The sequence below is a fragment of the Rosa chinensis genome, chromosome 2, assembly GCF_002994745.2.
Source record: "Rosa chinensis cultivar Old Blush chromosome 2, RchiOBHm-V2, whole genome shotgun sequence".
In the NCBI taxonomy this organism is placed as follows: domain Eukaryota; kingdom Viridiplantae; phylum Streptophyta; class Magnoliopsida; order Rosales; family Rosaceae; genus Rosa; species Rosa chinensis.
In genome coordinates this window covers 48061167-48078963 of record NC_037089.1, presented here as the reverse complement: position 1 = coordinate 48078963, position 17797 = coordinate 48061167, and the positions used below count along the sequence as shown (strand labels likewise).

Genomic DNA, 17797 nt, shown 5'->3' with positions numbered 1-17797 from the left:
CATGACCCAGCAGGAGGGTCGTACTACACTGAACGTCATTATGGGTACGTTAATTGTTTTTGGCCAACCGGCTTTCATTTTGATTGATCCTGGAGCCTCTCATTCCTTTATGTCTAGGAGGTTTGCGTTCTTTGCTAATGTGCTCTCATCTCTTCTTCCTGGAGAATGGCATGTAGTTTTACCATCAGGAGAAATGCATAGAATTGAGTGGGTTTATCATTTTTGTGGAGTGTTTGTAGAAGGAGTTTGTTTAGAGGCAGATTTGATTCCTTTTGATATAGTGGAGTTTGATGTAATCCTGGGGATGGACTTCCTGCGGATGCATCATGCCCTGGTAGATTGTTTTTGTAGTACGGTATTGTTCCGGAGTCTGGGTAAGCCAATTGTCACCTTCTATGGTGAACGGGAGGTTCTCTCATCTTGCATAATCTCAACTTTAACTGCTAAGAAGATGTTGGGTAAGGGTTTCCAAGTTTATTTGGCACATGTGGTGAATACGGATGCATAAGTTTTGGATCTTAGCCAAATTTCTATCGTTTGTGACTATCCAGATGTATTTCCAGATGAATTGCATGGTTTACCTCTGGTGCGAGAGATAGACTTTACCATTGATCTACTTCCTGGTACAACACCCATCTCTCAGGCACCTTATAGAATGGCTCCGGCGGAATTGAAGGAGTTGTACTTACAGTTGCAGGAGTTAACTGACAAAGGATTTATACGAACTAGTGTATCTCCCTGGGGTGCACCTGTGTTGTTTGTGAAGAAGAAAGATGGCACCTTAGGGCTTTGTATTGATTACCGGAAACTAAACAGGGTTACTGTAAGGAATAAATATCATTTACCACGCATTGATGATTTGTTTGACCGGTTGAGGGGCGCTAAAGTATTCTCAAAGATTGATTTGAGGTTTGGATATCATTAGTTACAGATTAAGGAGGAGGATGTAGCTAAAACTGCTTTTCAGTCACGATATGGTCATTATGAGTTCCTTGTTATGCCTTTTGGGTTGACAAATGCACCTGCTGCTTTTATGGATCTTATGAACAGGGTGTTTCGCACGTACCTTGACCGCTTTGTGATCGTGTTTATTGATGACATTTTGGTTTATTCTAAGAGTGAGTAGTAACATGTCGAGCATTTGAGTATTGTGTTGGAGACTCTGAGGATACACCAGTTGTTTGCTAAATTTAGTAAGTTTGAGTTTTGGCTTAACTATGTGACATTCTTAGGTCACGTCATTTCAGCTGCAGTGTTAGCGTTGACCCCCAAAAAGTTGAGGCGGTGTTGAATTGGGAAAGACCTACCAATGTGACAGAAATTAGTAATTTCTTGGGTCTTGCGGGTTATTATCGACGTTTTGTGCAAAACTTTTCTAGAATCGCCGCTCCTCTTACCAAGTTAACTAGAAAGGGTGTCTTGTTTGGTCTGAAAATTGTGAGCGGAGCTTCCAAGAACTTAAGAGTCGTTTGACTAGTGCTCCAATTATATCCTTGCCTGATGATAGTGGGGAGTATGTAATTTACAGTGATGCCTCTAGACAAGGTTTGGGTTGTGTCTTAATGCAGCATGGTAATGTGCTTGCTTAGGCTTCTAGACAGTTGAAGCCGCATCAGTTGAATTACCCAACACATGATTTAGAGTTAGCAACTATTGTGTTTTCTCTTAAGTTGTGGAGGCATTATCTGTATGGAGCCGATTTTCACAGACCATAATAGCCTCAAGTATGTGTTTACATAGCCAAATGTAAATTTAAGACAACGAAGATGGATGGAATTGATTGAAGACTATGATTGTACCATTGAGTACCACCCCGGTAAGGTGAATGTGATGGTGGATGCACTCAGTAGGAACCCCTCCGTGACTTTGTCATATTTAAGGGCCACTCGAGTACCGCTATTGTCAGAGTTGAGGTCTACTGGGGTCGAGTTATCGGTTGATGAGGTTGGTGCTCTAGTGGCTAGTTTTCATGTGAGACCAGTGTTCATTAATAAAGTACGGGAAGCACAATCTCTTGACCCAAGAATTGAGGGGATTAAAGAAGGTGTTTGTGGCGGTTGGCAACCTGAATTCTCTATTCTAAGAGATGGGACTTTAGTGTTTGGAAAGAGACTTTGTGTTCCTAACGATGAAGCGCTTAAACAAGAAATACTTAATGAAGCTCATAATTCCGCGTATGCCCTGCATCTTGGTGGTACAAAAATGTATCGAACTGTTAAGGAATACTATTGGTGACCGAACATGAAAAGAGAAATTGCAGCCTTTGTGAGTAGATGCCTTGTGTGCCAGCAAGTGAAAGCAGAAAGACAGAAACCATCGGGTTTGTTACAACCTGCTTTGTCAATTCCAAAATGAAAATGGGAACATCTCACCATGGACTTTATATATAAGTTATCTCGTACCCAGGATGGTAATGATGGTATTTGGGTGATTGTGGATTGACTCACCAAATCTGCGCATTTTCTGGCGGTTAAGGAAACCTTTAGTATGGACAAGTTAGCAAAGCTGTATGTGGATGAGATTGTGAAACTTCATGGTGTGCCCGAGTCCATTGTTTTCGATCGCGATGCCCGCTTCACATCAAAGTTTTGGAGGAAGGTTCACAAACTTATGGGAACAAAACTACAATTTAGCACCACTTTCCACCCTCAAACTAATGGGCAATCTGAGCGAACTATACAGACTTTGGAAGGTATGTTGAGGGCTTGTGCTCTACAATTTAAAGGAAGTTGGGATAAGCACCTGGCTTTGATGGAGTTTGCGTATAACAATAGTTACCGCTCGAGTATTAGTATGGCTCCCTACGAAGCGTTATATGGGAAAGAGTGTAGGACCCCCTTGTGTTGGGATGAAGTGGGAGAAATACAACTTATTGGTCCTGAAATTATTGAAATCACAACGGATAAAATTAAGGTGATTAGAGAGAGACTCAAGACTGCTCAAAGTAGACAGGAAAGCTACGCTGATAACCGAAGGAAGCATCTTGAATTCCAAGTTGGTGATTGGGTATTTTTGAAGTTATCTCCTTGGACGGGAGTGGTAAGGTTTGGTAAACGTGGGAAATTAAGTCCAAGGTATATTGGTCCCTATGAAATTGTGGAACGAGTGGGTCTTGTTGCTTATCGCTTGGCCTTACCCCCACAACTATCTAGATTACATGATGTCTTCCATGTACCCATGCTTCGCAAGTACATAGCCGATCCTTCGCATGTGTTACCAGCTCAACCCATTACACTTAGAGAAGATCTGACATATGATGTGGAACTAGTGCAGATCCTCGATCGTCGTGAGCAAGTACTCCGGAGTAAGGTTATACATTTGGTTAAGGTATTGTGGAGGAATCACCTCATTGAAGAAGCTACTTGGGAGCCAGAGGAGCAAATGAGGCGGCATTACCCACATCTTTTTCCATGACAGGTATAATTTCGAGGACGAAATTCTATAAGGAGGGGAGATTGTAATGCCCACATCTTTTTACTAGTTACATTTTACCGTTATTGACCGAAGAGTGACTTTTTCTTTAGTCCGATAAATTAGGAAATTTCCTTGTGAATCTACGTAAAATCGAGTTCGTGAACATGTAGTTTGTTTAAATCATAGTTTCTACAGAAAAGTTATGACCAAAATGGAAATTACTATTCTTGGTAGAGGTTTTTAAATGAGCTTCCTTTTTGGGATTGAGGAGAGAGAAAGAATCAACCCCAAATTGGGACAGACCCAACCCCTGCTCTTTTTCTTTCTTCTTTTCGCCGTTTCTAGTTTTCCAGCGATTTCGTCGCCATCCGGCTACCTCAGGACGAACCGCTTGGCATGGAATGATCCTCTCTCCCTTCTCTTCCTAGTCATGTAAGTTTTTCACCTTGGGTAGCTTTGATTTTTGAGATTCGAAGAAAAAATTTCCAGGAATGGGAAATGCTTCAATCTCCAGTTTCTGGTCGGATTTCTTTGGGGTTTTGGTTGTTGGTAAGGTGTTGAACGTGTTCCTAATTTTGTTGCAGCTTGTTTTTGCCAATGGAGGAAGAATTGAAGGTGATTGAGAGTGTGAACATTAGCATGAACAGTAACTGACGAAAATCTTGATTTTGGGGTTGATTTTCCGACCACTTTTGCTTGAAATTGGCTGTTGTTGCAGGTATAAACATTGTTGGGCTTGTTGTGGAGATTGTGTAGGTATAATTTTTATTGGCTAGTTATGGGTTTTGGAGTAGTGGCGCGTGAAGCCACGTGCCGCCACTGGTGGTGGCGCTTGGAGGCTCTGTAAATCCTTTAGAAAAGCTTTATGTTAGTTTTTGTACTATACTTATTGTTGGGGAACCCTTGTTTGTCACTATTTTTGCATATTTTGAAGTTGGATGTGGTTTTAAGAGTGTTAAGATTATATTTTGGGATTGAGAACTTGTTATCATGAGTTTGGTGATGAGTTGAAATCGTTAGGAGGTTGGAGAAGTGAAAAGGGGTTAAGGAATATTAAAAGAGAATTTGGAAATTTGGAACGAAATGTATTTATAACCTTGTTGATTAATTGTTGGTTGAGGAATGTAAGTATAAATCGGTTGAGTTGTTAAAGATTAATCGAGGACGTGGAAATCGTTATGAAATTCCAAAATTTGAGAATTGAAATCCTAAATTGATGAATTGGTCGTTAGAGGAATTTTTGAGTAATGAGTAGTAATTTTCGAAGGATTAAGCTTTGTTCTTAGATTAATTCCCTATTGAGGTTAATTATATCCTGCCAATTATTACAGGACATATTGAGCCCTCGAGTGAGGAGAACACAGGCAGGCAGCAGGATTAGCTACGAGACTCACCTGTGAGTGGACTTTTATTTTATTTAAATGATGCATGCAGCATGGCATTAAATTTATAACTTGATTATTATTTGAGTAAATGTGATTTTCATGGAAAGAAAAGAATTTAAAGAAAGGAGTTGGTAAGGGCTATTTTCGGCGCATGCGTACATTACCTAGTCGGCAGTCCTCTCTAGGTAATAGTCTGGTCGGTAGTCCCCTCCAGACTACATCCCGGTTGGCAGTCCCCTCTGGTGAGTCACCTGGTCGGCAGTCCCTTCCAGATGACATGAGTAGTTAGTCGGCAATCCCCTCTAACTACCTGTGGTTAGTCGGCAGTCCCCTCTAACCACCGCCTCCTAAATCAGGTCGGCAGTCCCCTCCGATGCGACACTGGTCGGCAGTCCCCTCCAGATGGCATGAGATGACTGGACAGTAGTCCTCTCTAGTCATCAAGCGAGTTTTCATGAAAAGGATATTTCAAAAAGGATCGAGTTGGAAAAGTTTTATAAATCTCGCTGCAAGACGGATTTTATTAACAAGAAAATGGGGAAGCATTCAATTATTAGTTTCATAACTTGTTTCAGTTTTGTCCACTCACTCTAACGGATTTTAAATGTTTTCCCCCTGGGCCCTTCGGTTTCAAATGCCCAGATTTCAGATTTGCCGAGATCGCGTCAGGGAACTCGAGGCATAGAACTCAACGCTTCCGTTTTGTCCGTAGGTTATTACTTAACCTACCTTGTATGATATCGGCTTAGTTATGTAGCACTGCTCTGATAACCTTTTATTTTGGAGAATGTTAATGCTTGAGAATCTGTTATCTTACGGAGGTTAAGGTGGAATTCGTACTTGCTGAATGTAACATATACACTTGGAATGTAAATATTGGAATGTGTATCTGAGTAGGAACTTATTATTAATCATGTCCAGGTTTTTCAGTTTTTGTGAAATTTTGGGTAGCCTATTTTAGAGGAGGTTCTGCCGATTTTTCGGTAGGATTTCACTTAAAGTGGGCCCCATAGGCTCGTATCCGGGTTTCGGGGTGAAACTTGGGTCGGGTCCTATCAAATCGTGGCTGAAGCTGAGGTAGCACCTTTGCAGCTTTACGGTAGGAAACCATTTTTGTGATTTTACCGTTGATAAGGACTTCCATTGTATAGTAAGCTCTGAGGAGCATTTACGTTTTATCTTGTGTTGACAATTTAATTCTTAAGCTTATGTAATACATGACTATGTGGAGCGGGTCAATATTGACATAGTGGGTTCAGGGCATCAGTATGTACTTAGTTTAAAGGGGAAAAAGTTTCCAGGTATTTTGTATTGATGGCTGAATGATCACGCGTGTATAATTATGGGATTGTATATCGATTTTTATTTGTGTTAAAAATCAGGGGAGTGACACACAACTTCTTGACAATCTGTACATGGTAGTGGAAGGATATGTATGTCATTCTGGCCTTACCGTATTAATGAAATCTATATAATTATAATTTTGTCAAAAAATTTATACAATTATACTTTACAATTTGTTCATTCTCATATCTTTTTTTTTTTTATCAAATAAACAATTTATATACAACAACTAGTGTATTGTGAGTCAAACTCACGATCTCACACTTACAAAAGGGATACTTATGCTACCAGACCAAATGGTACTGGGTTGTTCATTCTCATATCTTGGAATTTTTTCTTTTTAAAGAAAAAAAATTATTCAATTAAAATTTAAAATCAAAACTATAAAATTAAACTAAAAAAATTTGTCTTAGTGTAACAAAAAAATTCGCCTTAGGCCTCATATTCTTTTGGGAGAACCCTGACTCTACAATTAAGCAGATATTTTGTTGATATCGTTGTGACGTTTTTGTGGGCAGATGCATTTCAATGATTGACATGTCTGGCCGATATACCATGGACGTCCTTTTGCATATTTCATATATATCTACAACTTTTGGTTGCTCAATATTAATCCTAACCACATTAAAAACTTTGAAGTACTTGCAACAGCCTGGATCTAAAGTGATCAAAGTTGAGAAAGAGATGGCGAGAACAGATATCAATAGCAGAGACAGGAGATGGTCTCTTGAGGGGATGACTGCACTCGTCACCGGTGGAACCAAAGGGATTGGGTTAGTCCCGTAGTTATTAGTCTGCACTAATTCAATTTCTTTTTATCATTTTTTCAATTTTGTAATCATCCTTTTGAGGTCAGAGTATTTTACAATTTTGTTTGTCCCAGTCCAAATGTAAAAATGAGGTTCTCAAAAATGAAAATTGAGCAACTTATTGGGCGCCCGAATGGTTTGCCTAGTTTCCTCGTTTGCTTCACTCAGATCTAGATCCTAGTACTATCTTACTCGTATTACATTATTGCTACGACACTTGTGTTGTTTCTAGGTATGCTATTGTGGAGGAACTGGCTGGACTAGGTGCAAGTGTACATACTTGTTCTCGGAATGAAGCCCAACTCAACGACTGCTTGAGTCAGTGGAAGAAGAAGGGTTTTCATCAAGTCACTGGTTCAGTCTGTGATGTCGTCTCAAAAGGCCAAAGAGAGGAGCTAATAAATAAGGTCTCATCAATGTTTAATGGCAAACTTAACATCCTTGTAAGTATTCCATATATTCCTACCATCTATTACAATAACAACCCCGTTATTTATGATTGCTGGGGCAATATGCAAAATATCATTTGCATATAATCCTACAAAACTAACTCACACTGATATTGTTCTCAATCTAACTACATACTTGTCATTCACCATATATTTTTTCAAAAGTGGTATTGCTTTTTCTTGTGATGTGAGTGGGAGCAACCAGATTCTCCAACATAATCCCAAGTCCCAAAATCTATGAATGTAGATGGTCCACCTAAGTTATTCACTAGCTAATTAGTATTCTTAATGTTTGGCTGTAGATAAACAATGTGGGAACAAATATACCAAAACCAACAACTGAGTACACAGCTGAAGATTACTCATTTATCATGAGTACCAATCTTGAATCCACATTCCACTTGTGCCAACTTGCACATCCTCTTCTCAAAGATTCAGGAGCTGGTAACATAATTCTTTTGTCATCTGTTGCTGGTGTGGTATCACTTGGGATGGTTGGGAGTATAAATGCTGCCACTAAAGGTAATTTTCATTCATAGTCTCTTTGGACTCTAGTTATATTTCTCTAAACTGTACCCATTGATTTCAGGAGCAATAAATCAATTGGCAAAAAACTTGGCGTGTGAATGGGCGAAAGATAAGATAAGGACTAACAGTGTTGCACCTTGGGTCATCAGAACTCCCCTCGCTGAACCTGTAAGATCATTTATATGCATATGCATATGCATTCGATTGTGTTCCACCTGATTGACAATTCTAAATCTTTACATGCAGTTTCTAAATGATGCAAAAACCTTGGAGGTCATGAACTCTAGAACCCCTTTAGGACGGCCTGGAGAGCCAGAAGAGGTGTCTGCATTGGTAGCATTTTTGTGCCTCCCCGCAGCCTCTTACATAACTGGACAGACTATTTGCGTCGATGGAGGGATGACTATCAATGGTTTTACCATTCCAATGAGCATTAATTAATTGCAAATATCACCCACAGATGCCAGTTAGGCAATTTCTATGAATTATCTATATTATCTCCTTCTGACTATAACAATCGAAATAATTGTTAAGCTAATCTATCCTTTATGAACTTGTCTCATAACATCGAGGTATTGAATAGGAAGAATAAGCACTTGATTGAAAACTATTCCATCCACCGCCAGTGGACTTCACTATCAAATCAAAACCATTGATTTGTTCTCGATTTCATCTAGCCATTGATTCCCAGTTAGAACTCTGCTAGTTTAATTAGTTAAAGTTAGAGGTGAAAACAATGTCACTTGGGTAAATTGCATGGGCATAATCATTGGAGCTTTGTCTTTCTGGGCATAATCATTAGAGGTAAAGTTATCATATATCGGCTCCGGCGATGGACACCTATCCCCTTCCGGACGATCATCTAAAGGCAAATCGGAAGACAACATCCTACTAATCTCAAGATCCTTACTATTCAAAGCTTGAATTTCAGGATCGAATTCAATACCTCCCCCGGCAGTTGAATCACCGGCTTCGGCTCAGGAGGAGATTGATTTGTGCTGGTGTTTTGATATCGGAATGGATTGATCTTCGTTTCCCGTTGGTGTTAGGTAATTTTCATTTTAACTGTCTTACTACGTGTTGACTAACGGATTACCTAGATAACCTTAACTGCCACTCCTTAGAGCATCTCCAATGGCTTTGTCTTTTGCCTTGGTCAAATTTGAATTTGACATATGACATGTCAAATTTGATATAGCAACATTTTGACTAATTTTAGCTCCAATGGAGATGTCAAATTTGAATATTACTTTAACATATAAAATTCTATTATGTTGCTTTTCCTTTCCTTTTTTTATTTTTATTTTTATTTTATTTTTATTTTTTTATCTTGTAAATCAAAGATCATACAATGAATGATTTCATTAAGAGATGCAATTGAGATTATGAGAATTTGAGATATGGGAATACATAGCAGGTTCCTCTAGAAAGCTAGTTCTTTTCAATTGTCGATTAATCATAATTGTTGTACTTAAGCAGGTTTTGATGGGTAAATAAAACTACGTCTCAAATAAAACCAGCATTTGAATATTAGCCCATTAGAGAACCACTAAAACTCAAAAGCCTAAATGATTAGGAAATAAGACAGCAATGTACGTCAACCTAATCACTTCTCAACACAGGTAGCCTCTTCTACACATTCGGAGGTGGAAAGATGCTGACAAAAATGTGCAATCTGCATTCAGCATCATCGGATGAAAGGCCTCTTGCTGATGTTCTCAGTTGTTCAAAAACTTCTTCCAGTGGTAAGTGTTCCTGTAATACATGAAATGATTCAAAATGCTGTAGGGAATGAATTTCTAAATGTGGTTGCTGCAATGTAGCTCATGAAAACGTACCAAATCGATGCCATCTCTATTCAGGATCCAACAACGGTTTGTCCAGATCTTCAGCCATGATTCAAGCTTCCAATCCTATATTCAAGAAATCAATCAAATGCTTCCCATTAACATCATGCAAGCATCAGTTCCACAGTCGAAGTAGGTGCAGAATCAACATTACAACTAAAACAAATCACTAATCATAACATCCTTAACATTTCAAAATTCACAACCCACATGCAGCTTAAGTAATCATAAATCCACTCAATCATCCCATCCCGGGTTTTCCTCAAGTAATCATATTAACTCATCTGCAGAAAAGATAAAAGCTACAAATAAAAGTTTTCTTAAATTTTTACCCCCTTTTGTCTTCCCTAAATTTTCTTAAATGTTTCCAGTCAGTTAAGAAGTTGGTTTTCAATATTTTCATATTAAGTTGGAATTCTAAGCACCATATGAAAGAGGCCAAATATGTGCAAACTACTAACACTGACCAACAACCATACAGACTGATAGTCAGTAATCATATTGGCAATAAGCAAAATGAAAGAGAAGAAAAAAACCAATATATTACCTCAATAAACGCAGGACCAAAACTAGTTGCTTCTGTACGAGGCACATGTAGAACATCTACTAGTTTTACAGTAGAACATCTATCTAAAACTTCTTCTTCCTAAGAAAGTAAGATATACATACCCATTTAAAAAGGGTTACATAAAAATAGCAAACTTCCGCAGCAATACTTAAATTTCATAACAAATGAAGGAACCAAACTTCCACAGCAATACTTAAATTGTATATCAGCTCACTGCATTCTCACATAAATCCAACAATTCCGAGGCATGAATTCCACCAAGATAAAAAATTAATGAGCACCCAGTTGATCAATTTCACTTTGGAATAGAAATTCCTAACCGAGACAGATTCTTACGCAATTGAGATTAAATCATGGTCTATAACCAAAACACCTAGACAGAGCATCTGAAAGTAGAGTAATTTATACACGAAATAGTAGAAGAGAAAGTAAGATTGGACCCAGAAAAGAAAGAAATTGATTGAGAGAGGAATTTAGAATCGACCATGATTGAAGGGAAGAGAGGCATCACCTTAGCTCATTGGAACCGGGGTTTCAAAAGCCTGAGTTCTGGGTGAGATGAAGGAAGAAAGACGGGGAAAGGAAAAAGAGAGACGCACTGAGAAAGTGAGAAACAATAAAAAAAATAAAAGACAGATTGAGAAGAAGCTGTCAAATTTGACAGAGGAGAGGGATATGTCTAATCCACGTGGAAAAGACATACGGGTTGGAGAAGAGTTTGGGCTGTCAAAAATAAACGTTGGGCTTCCACTTGGCAATTGACCTCTCCGTTGGAGATGGTCTTATCAATTATTTGGAAGAAATTGTTTGTCTTCATACATGCCTATCTTCTTTGTGGGTCAGAGAAATCCGTTTCAGAGTTTTGGATTGGTGATCAGTGATTTCAATTGATCATTGATCTAACATTTCTGATCTAACATTCTATCCCTTTCTAAAATTCCAGCAACAATACAAAACATGGTGCACTAGGCTAAGCGGGTTCTTTTTGGAATGTATATTTTGCTCGAAGAAACATTTATTCACCTTATCGATTATTTAGAAGAAATAGTCTGCGTTCATACATCCATATCTTCTTTATGGTCAGAGAAATCCCTTTCAAAGTTTTGGATTGGTGATCAGTGATTTCAGTGCTATCGAAAAACCACATCATTTTCGTCATTGATCATTGATCATTGATCTATCACTCTAGATCTATCATTCTATCCCTTTCTACAATTTCTGCAACAATAAAAAATATGGTGCACTAGATTAAAGGTGTGTTTGGTATGGCTGTGCTTTTAAGAAAAGCTGGCTTCTATGGCTGAAAGCAAAACAGCTAAGTGTTTGGTAAATTGACTTTTTATAAGTGCTCTCAGTGGCAAAGTGCTTGGAAAACTTCAAACTGACTTTGTGTTTTTTGTTTGTAGAATGACCAATTTGTACATGAAATAATATATTGCCTTGATTGTATGGTAATACAATGTAGTTCAAGCTTAAATAGAAGGTTATTTTGAGGATCTTACTCTTTTGAATACCTCAAGTCTTGCTAAATCTCATCATTCTCATGAACTAATGAACCACAACATCTATGAAATATACTCTGCCAGACTGCCAGTAACTATGATACTCAAGTCAATTTCTTCATCATGTAAAATTGCATTCCGCATCATGTAATCAAATCTATCAGAGTCATACTAAGTTCATTTCTATCTATGATCAGGAGCTCGGTAGAGATTTTACAAACATAGTTTCTCAACATTTACCAGAATTGCAATATCCACTCTAATTACAACAGACACCTCTATACATCTCAAATCAACTAATTGTTCACCATATAGTTATGATGGCCAAAGACAAGTTTACCCAGGTCACGAATTGGGAAACTGAGCATGGTGAACGAATCTGAGAACTATATCGATATCATCTCTAACAACATAGCGGCATTGAGAAGCGCACTCGTGCTGGATATCAAACTTTGGCACAAAAGGAAATCCATGATCACTCTGGGTCTCGCAAATTAAGAGCTGCACAGCAGTTTAACATGGAATCAAATTAATAAACATTACAAGGAGTTGCCACTAAAATTGCTAGAAATTAAGACACAAGAGTTGCCTACAGAAGATGACAATGTATACATGTAATTCTGTTTATACTGTGCTAGCTTCATATGATGCTACAAGAATGAATATCAGCAACTAAATAGTTCCAGCAAGGCATCAAAGCCCAGGTCAATATAAACATATCAATCATGCCTCAACAAGGCTATTTTACATCAATCCAACATATCACTCCAATTCATTCACTGCTAAGAAAATTCACATGCATAACCATTTAAGTTCAAAGGAGTATAGACCAAACCAAAAAAAGATACAGAGAACCCTAATGTTAATAAGACCAGAACGCAATAGAATCAAAACGGTACTTTTAAAGTGCTCTATGTCAAACTAAACTGCCATCCAACAAGCAGCCAAGTTCTCCAAGAAATTTTCTAAGTCCTCACAGCAGTCAACACTAATTGTCATAAAGAAAGCTAAAACTGTGAGGCACTGAATAAATTATTCAAGTACTGCAGGAAAACTACATTGACCACATGAGATATCACAAAGATTAAGCTTTAAACTCAGTTTTTCTAGTTTTCTTCCCAACCTAAACAGGCTTAATTTGCACCTCCCACCCATTAGAAAGGCCACAAACTCAATCAAACATATTTGAATTCAATAAGAATTCAAAAAGAAGACAAAGAAACCATCAACAAACACTGCTGTACATACAAAGAGTATAATATAGCTGCATGATTATCAAAATAAATACAAACACTTCAGCATGAAGAGAAAAAGAAAACCCCAAGATTCAAAATCAGTCCAATCTCTTCCAAGCAACCAAACTAGGAAAGAAGGTACAAAAACAGAGAAAAAGAATGAATTTTTATTGTTTTGGCATTTCAAATACAAGACCCAGAAGCTCACTTTTTCTCAGAACTAGCTTACCCAGAAAACACAACTGCACAAGAACTCTGTTAGCTAAATACAGAAAGTCAAACTAGCAGCTAGCTCATGAACAAACCCAATTAGTCCTGACCAAACCCAAATAAATTTTTCACCTCTTCACACTAACCAACTCTGTTCCATACTATCAAAAATAGCAGAAGAGAAGCATCAAGAGTTGGATGGGATCATAGGAAGTTTTCATAATAGTAGGTTGTAACGGGGCACAGAGCACAAACTACTCCCAATATTCATGAAAGTGTACGACCAATTTATCTCCAGTAATCATAACCTGGCTTTACAGTTAAATTCTTACAGCACATAACAACAGAAGAAATTGATATGTGTAAATTTATAATCAAACCATGAATCTATAATCAAACTATCCAGCAACATACATATATAGAGAAATATACATGGATTTATATCACAATCTTCCATAAACCCTGAAACCAGCTATTAGCTTATTTCTCTTGGAACTGGAAACATAAAAGATTTTTTTTTCTTTTCTTTTTGGCTATCTATGTCTGCATAACGATTCACAAAAGAAATTTTGACTTGCTCTATGCAGACAAACAAGCTATACAAGAAGGGAAATTCAGCAACCATATTGAATATTTAACTCAATCATTTAGGCTAAAAAGTTCACCACACAAATCGACACCAAACGGACCAAGCAAACCCAATATCAAAATATTCCAGAACGTAAAATTTGATGAATTCTTATGAAATTCTTAGATCAAAAACACTCAGCTTGAAATGAAATTAAACAATTCCACAGCTTTAGATGTATGAATTGAAATCAATGGCAATAGATTAAAGCAGTAGAATCCCCACACTCAACTCTATTAGATATATGAATTGAAATCAATGGCCAGTTTCTATACTTATTTCGATATCCAGCCCGGGGTTTTGAACTTTTGATCCAAGTCTATGAAAGAGAGCAGCAGAGTAGAGGGAGAAGACGCGAATGGAAGAGATTTTCACGATTGGTATTGGACTGTAATTGTGCTGAAGCTATGAGAGTACCCATTGGTATTTCGAAAAATTGATTAAGGGATTAAGGGCTAGTTTGGGATTGTTGTGATTTAAAAAAAAAAAACAGCTGCTGTTGTGCTGTGAGAATAATCAGCTATGAATTAAAATAGTTTCCTGTTTGATAAATAATATTTTTAATAGTGTTGTCAGTACAAAAAATAACTGCAGAGTGTGTTTTGATCCACAACAACCTCTAAAAGCAACCTCTAGGCTGCTTCTAAAATTTTTTGTCAGTAACTTATAACTTTCAATTAAAGCTGCTTTTTATTTATTTACCAAATACAATAAAATATAAAATTTTGAAGAAAAACTTTTTTTTTTTAAAGCGAAGCAATCCCAAACAGGGCCTAACTCAGCAGCTACAGTCTGCTTCTAAAGGGAGGCGTTGCTTCTGCTTTCGCCTTAAAAAAGCCTGGGCTTCAAATCAAAGCACGTTATTTCAGGCTTTACCAAACACTTGGATGCAAGGACTAAAATATTGAATATCAAGAAAATATCGATAGTTTAAAAAATGAAAATTTGGACAGAAATGTTGAGGAAATTTCGATCTAAGTAAATTTTCGAAAAAAATGATGAAAATTTAGAAAGTAACATGGAAATCTTTAATGAATTTTCATGAAATGTTTACATGATCAGTTCCCTATAGTATTTCAAAAAAAAGTGTTTGATAAACTTAATTATATAATGATTATAGTAATTTAGAGTATAATAAGATAAAACGACATGACAAGGAAATGAAATTCTACATAAGAAATCTCAAAATGACTTAAATAGGAGATTAGGAGTGTTAATTATTAATTATAACAATATTTTACAATTAAATAGATATGTTAAAATAAACATTGGTCTTCAAACAAACAGAAAAAAAAATAGAAAATGGTCCATAGAAATACATACAAAAGTTTTTTTTTTTTGGGCAAAATACTGTTTAGTCCCTGTAGTTATAGGGTCTCGTCGTTTCAGTCCCTGACGTTTCAATTTCATCTAAAAACTCCCTAAACTCTTAAATTTCACCCAATTGGTCCTTGCCGTTAACTTTCCGTCAAAAACTCCGTCATCTTGCTGATGTGGCACTCCTTTTACAGTAAAATGACTATTTTACCCTCACTGACAAAAAAAAAGGGCAAAATATTGTTTAGTCCCTGTAGTTATAGGGTCTCAACGTTTCAGTCCCTGACATTTCAATTTCATCTAAAAACTCCCTAAACTCTTAAATTTCACCCAATTGGTCCTTGCCGTCAACTTTCCGTTAAAAACTTTGTCATCTTGCTGACGTGGCACTCCTACAAAACTCTTTTTATTTTTTATTTTTTATTTATTTATTTATTATATTTCTTTCTCTTTTCTTTTTACCTCTTCTTCCTCTTCCACCTCTCTCCTCTTCGGTAGACTTGTAAATGGACCGGATTTGGATCGGATTGACCTAAATCCAAATCCGTTTACTTAAGAAAAAATTCGATCCAAACCCGCTTCGTTAACCCGGTGGATCATTGATAGCTTGATCCAGATCTGTATCCGCCGAATTAACGGATACCCAATCTGCTAATCCGACCCGTTTATTAATTTCAAATGTTTTAAATTTTTTATAGTAATATTAAATTTATATCATGATACCTCATAAGATATTAATAAAATATTAAAACAACATGAAGAGTATCACAAAAAGTAGAATTACATTATCAAAATTCTTAATGGTTCTTGAAATCTTGGGTGATGGACTGTTGTCCCTTAGATTGCTGCAAAAAAGGGTGATTGGGAGGGGTGGTGGTGCTTGCTGGCATGACAGAGATGATGGATGGATGGATGGTGGAATGGCCAGCACTTGCTCGGAGAGGCGGGCACAAAGGTGGTGGGCCGACAAGGTTTTGGCTTGCGAGATGGTGGCGCGAAGATCACAATAGTCTGCACTCTTAGCTTGGGCAGTAAAGACAAGGACAGAGACGAGAGAGGGGAAGAAGAAGAGGTTAAAAGAAAAGAGAGTAGGTTAAAAAAAAAAAAAAAAGAGAGAGAGAGAGAGAAAAGAGAGTTTAAAAAAAAAAAAAAAAAAGAGGGAAAGGAGAGTTAAAAAAAGAGAGAGAAAGAGAAAGGAGAGTTAAAAAAAAAGTAGGCAAAAAAAAAAAGAGAGAGAGAAAAGAAAGTCTAGAAAAAAGAGTTAACAAAAATAGTAGAAAAAAAAAAAGAGAACAAATTAAAAAATTGAGAAAAAAGAGTTAAAAAAAAGAAGAGAAAAGAGAGTAAAAAAAATGAAAAGTGAGTAAAAAAAAAGAAAAAAAGTTTTTTTTTTTTTTTTTTCAGTCAGTGAGGGTAAAATAGTCATTTTACTGTAGAAGGAGTGCCACATCAGCAAGATGACGGAGTTTTTGACGGAAAGTTAACGGTAAGGACCAATTGGGTGAAATTTAAGAGTTTAGGGAGTTTTTAGATGAAATTGAAACGTCAGGGACTGAAACGACGAGACCCTATAACTACAGGGACTAAACAGTATTTTGCCCTTTTTTTTTTTTAATAGAACCAAATGTTTACTAGTTAGCAAATTAGATAATCAAAATATTTATAAGCATGGTAGGAAAAGACTCAAAAAAGACCCTATAAATTTATACAGTTTAGTTGGATTGGATAAGGAAAAGGGGCTTTCACGAGGTATCAAGTTCTGTAACGTTTCGTATCTTAATTTACCTGTTTACTAGTCATCTGGACGGTAAACGATAACTATTTTTACTTTTTACTTTGTTTCGATACTTTTGGTGGGCCTGAAAGTTGACTTTTTGTTCGGGTTAAAATTTGAGAAAATATTTTTCGTGGAAGTTGTAGAGGACGTTAAATCGAGCACGTGCATATGTGGTACGTAAAAATCAGAGTTCGTATGTGAAAGTTATAGCCTAAAATGTGGAACTTACTGTTCATGGAAAATTTATATATATATATATATTAATTAGAATTTAACTGTGGTAGGTTTCCAAATCCGGAACCCACCCTTTCTCTCTCTTTCCCCCAAGTTCTCCCTCTTTCCCTTTTGGCCTCCATCTTCCTCCTCTCGATTCCTCCCCGTCTGGCCACCTGGGGACGAGTCACAGACCATCACCAACGCGCCTCATCCTCCTCCACACACTAGCAGCAGTGGGTCATGGTGATTTGGCCGGAAAAGTGGGAATCGACGACTTGAAGAAAACTGTAGCAGATTGGGGTTTTCAGGCAATTCTTCCGATTCCAGCTATCTTCGGACACAAAACTCGGCATAGTAGAAGCGTCTCGAGCCATTTGTCATTCCTGTCAAGTTGCATGCATCGATTTGCAGTTTGGAGGCAGAATCAAGCAAAAACCCAAATTCTTGGGTTTTGAATTTTCTGGAAATTTTTCACCGACCGAATTGGAGCTCTTCAAGGTAAAATTGGAACTTGTTGTAGTTGAGAAAAGTGTTGGGCGTGTTGAGTAGTTGTTGCTGCCAAAATTTG

At 37.3% G+C, this 17797-nt stretch overlaps 2 protein-coding genes and 1 long non-coding RNA gene across 6 annotated transcripts; 1 reads left to right on the top strand and 2 right to left on the bottom strand.

The window, feature by feature from the left end:
• Positions 1 to 6749: 6749 nt before the first annotated feature.
• On the top strand, positions 6750 to 8440 carry LOC112188503 (tropinone reductase homolog At2g29290). The gene is made up of 5 exons (XM_024327625.2): positions 6750 to 6916; positions 7185 to 7395; positions 7704 to 7923; positions 7991 to 8097; positions 8176 to 8440. Exons 1-5 carry the CDS (start codon positions 6828 to 6830, stop codon positions 8368 to 8370), a joined length of 822 nt encoding a protein of 273 aa, XP_024183393.1. The 5' UTR covers positions 6750 to 6827; the 3' UTR covers positions 8371 to 8440.
• Positions 8441 to 9273: 833 nt separating this feature from the next.
• LOC121051713 lies at positions 9274 to 11413 on the bottom strand. Of its 3 annotated transcripts, none has more exons than XR_005806607.1 (4): positions 10856 to 11413; positions 10324 to 10422; positions 9768 to 9842; positions 9274 to 9684 (listed from the first exon to the last, which is right to left on the bottom strand). XR_005806607.1 is itself a non-coding variant. In XM_040514771.1 (4 exons), exons 1-4 carry the CDS (start codon positions 10850 to 10852, stop codon positions 9562 to 9564), a joined length of 321 nt encoding a protein of 106 aa, XP_040370705.1. In that variant the 5' UTR covers positions 10853 to 11109; the 3' UTR covers positions 9274 to 9561. The 3 variants fall into 3 exon arrangements, 1 of the variants encoding a protein (XP_040370705.1); XM_040514771.1 differs by having other exon boundaries at positions 10829 to 11109; XR_005806606.1 differs by lacking the exon at positions 10324 to 10422 and having other exon boundaries at positions 10856 to 11102.
• A 537-nt stretch (positions 11414 to 11950) lies between these two features.
• LOC121051714 lies at positions 11951 to 14362 on the bottom strand. Of its 2 annotated transcripts, none has more exons than XR_005806608.1 (2): positions 14152 to 14362; positions 11951 to 12347 (listed from the first exon to the last, which is right to left on the bottom strand). It is a non-coding gene; the product is annotated as an uncharacterized LOC121051714 (long non-coding RNA). The 2 variants fall into 2 exon arrangements; XR_005806609.1 differs by having other exon boundaries at positions 14195 to 14362.
• Positions 14363 to 17797: the final 3435 nt, after the last annotated feature.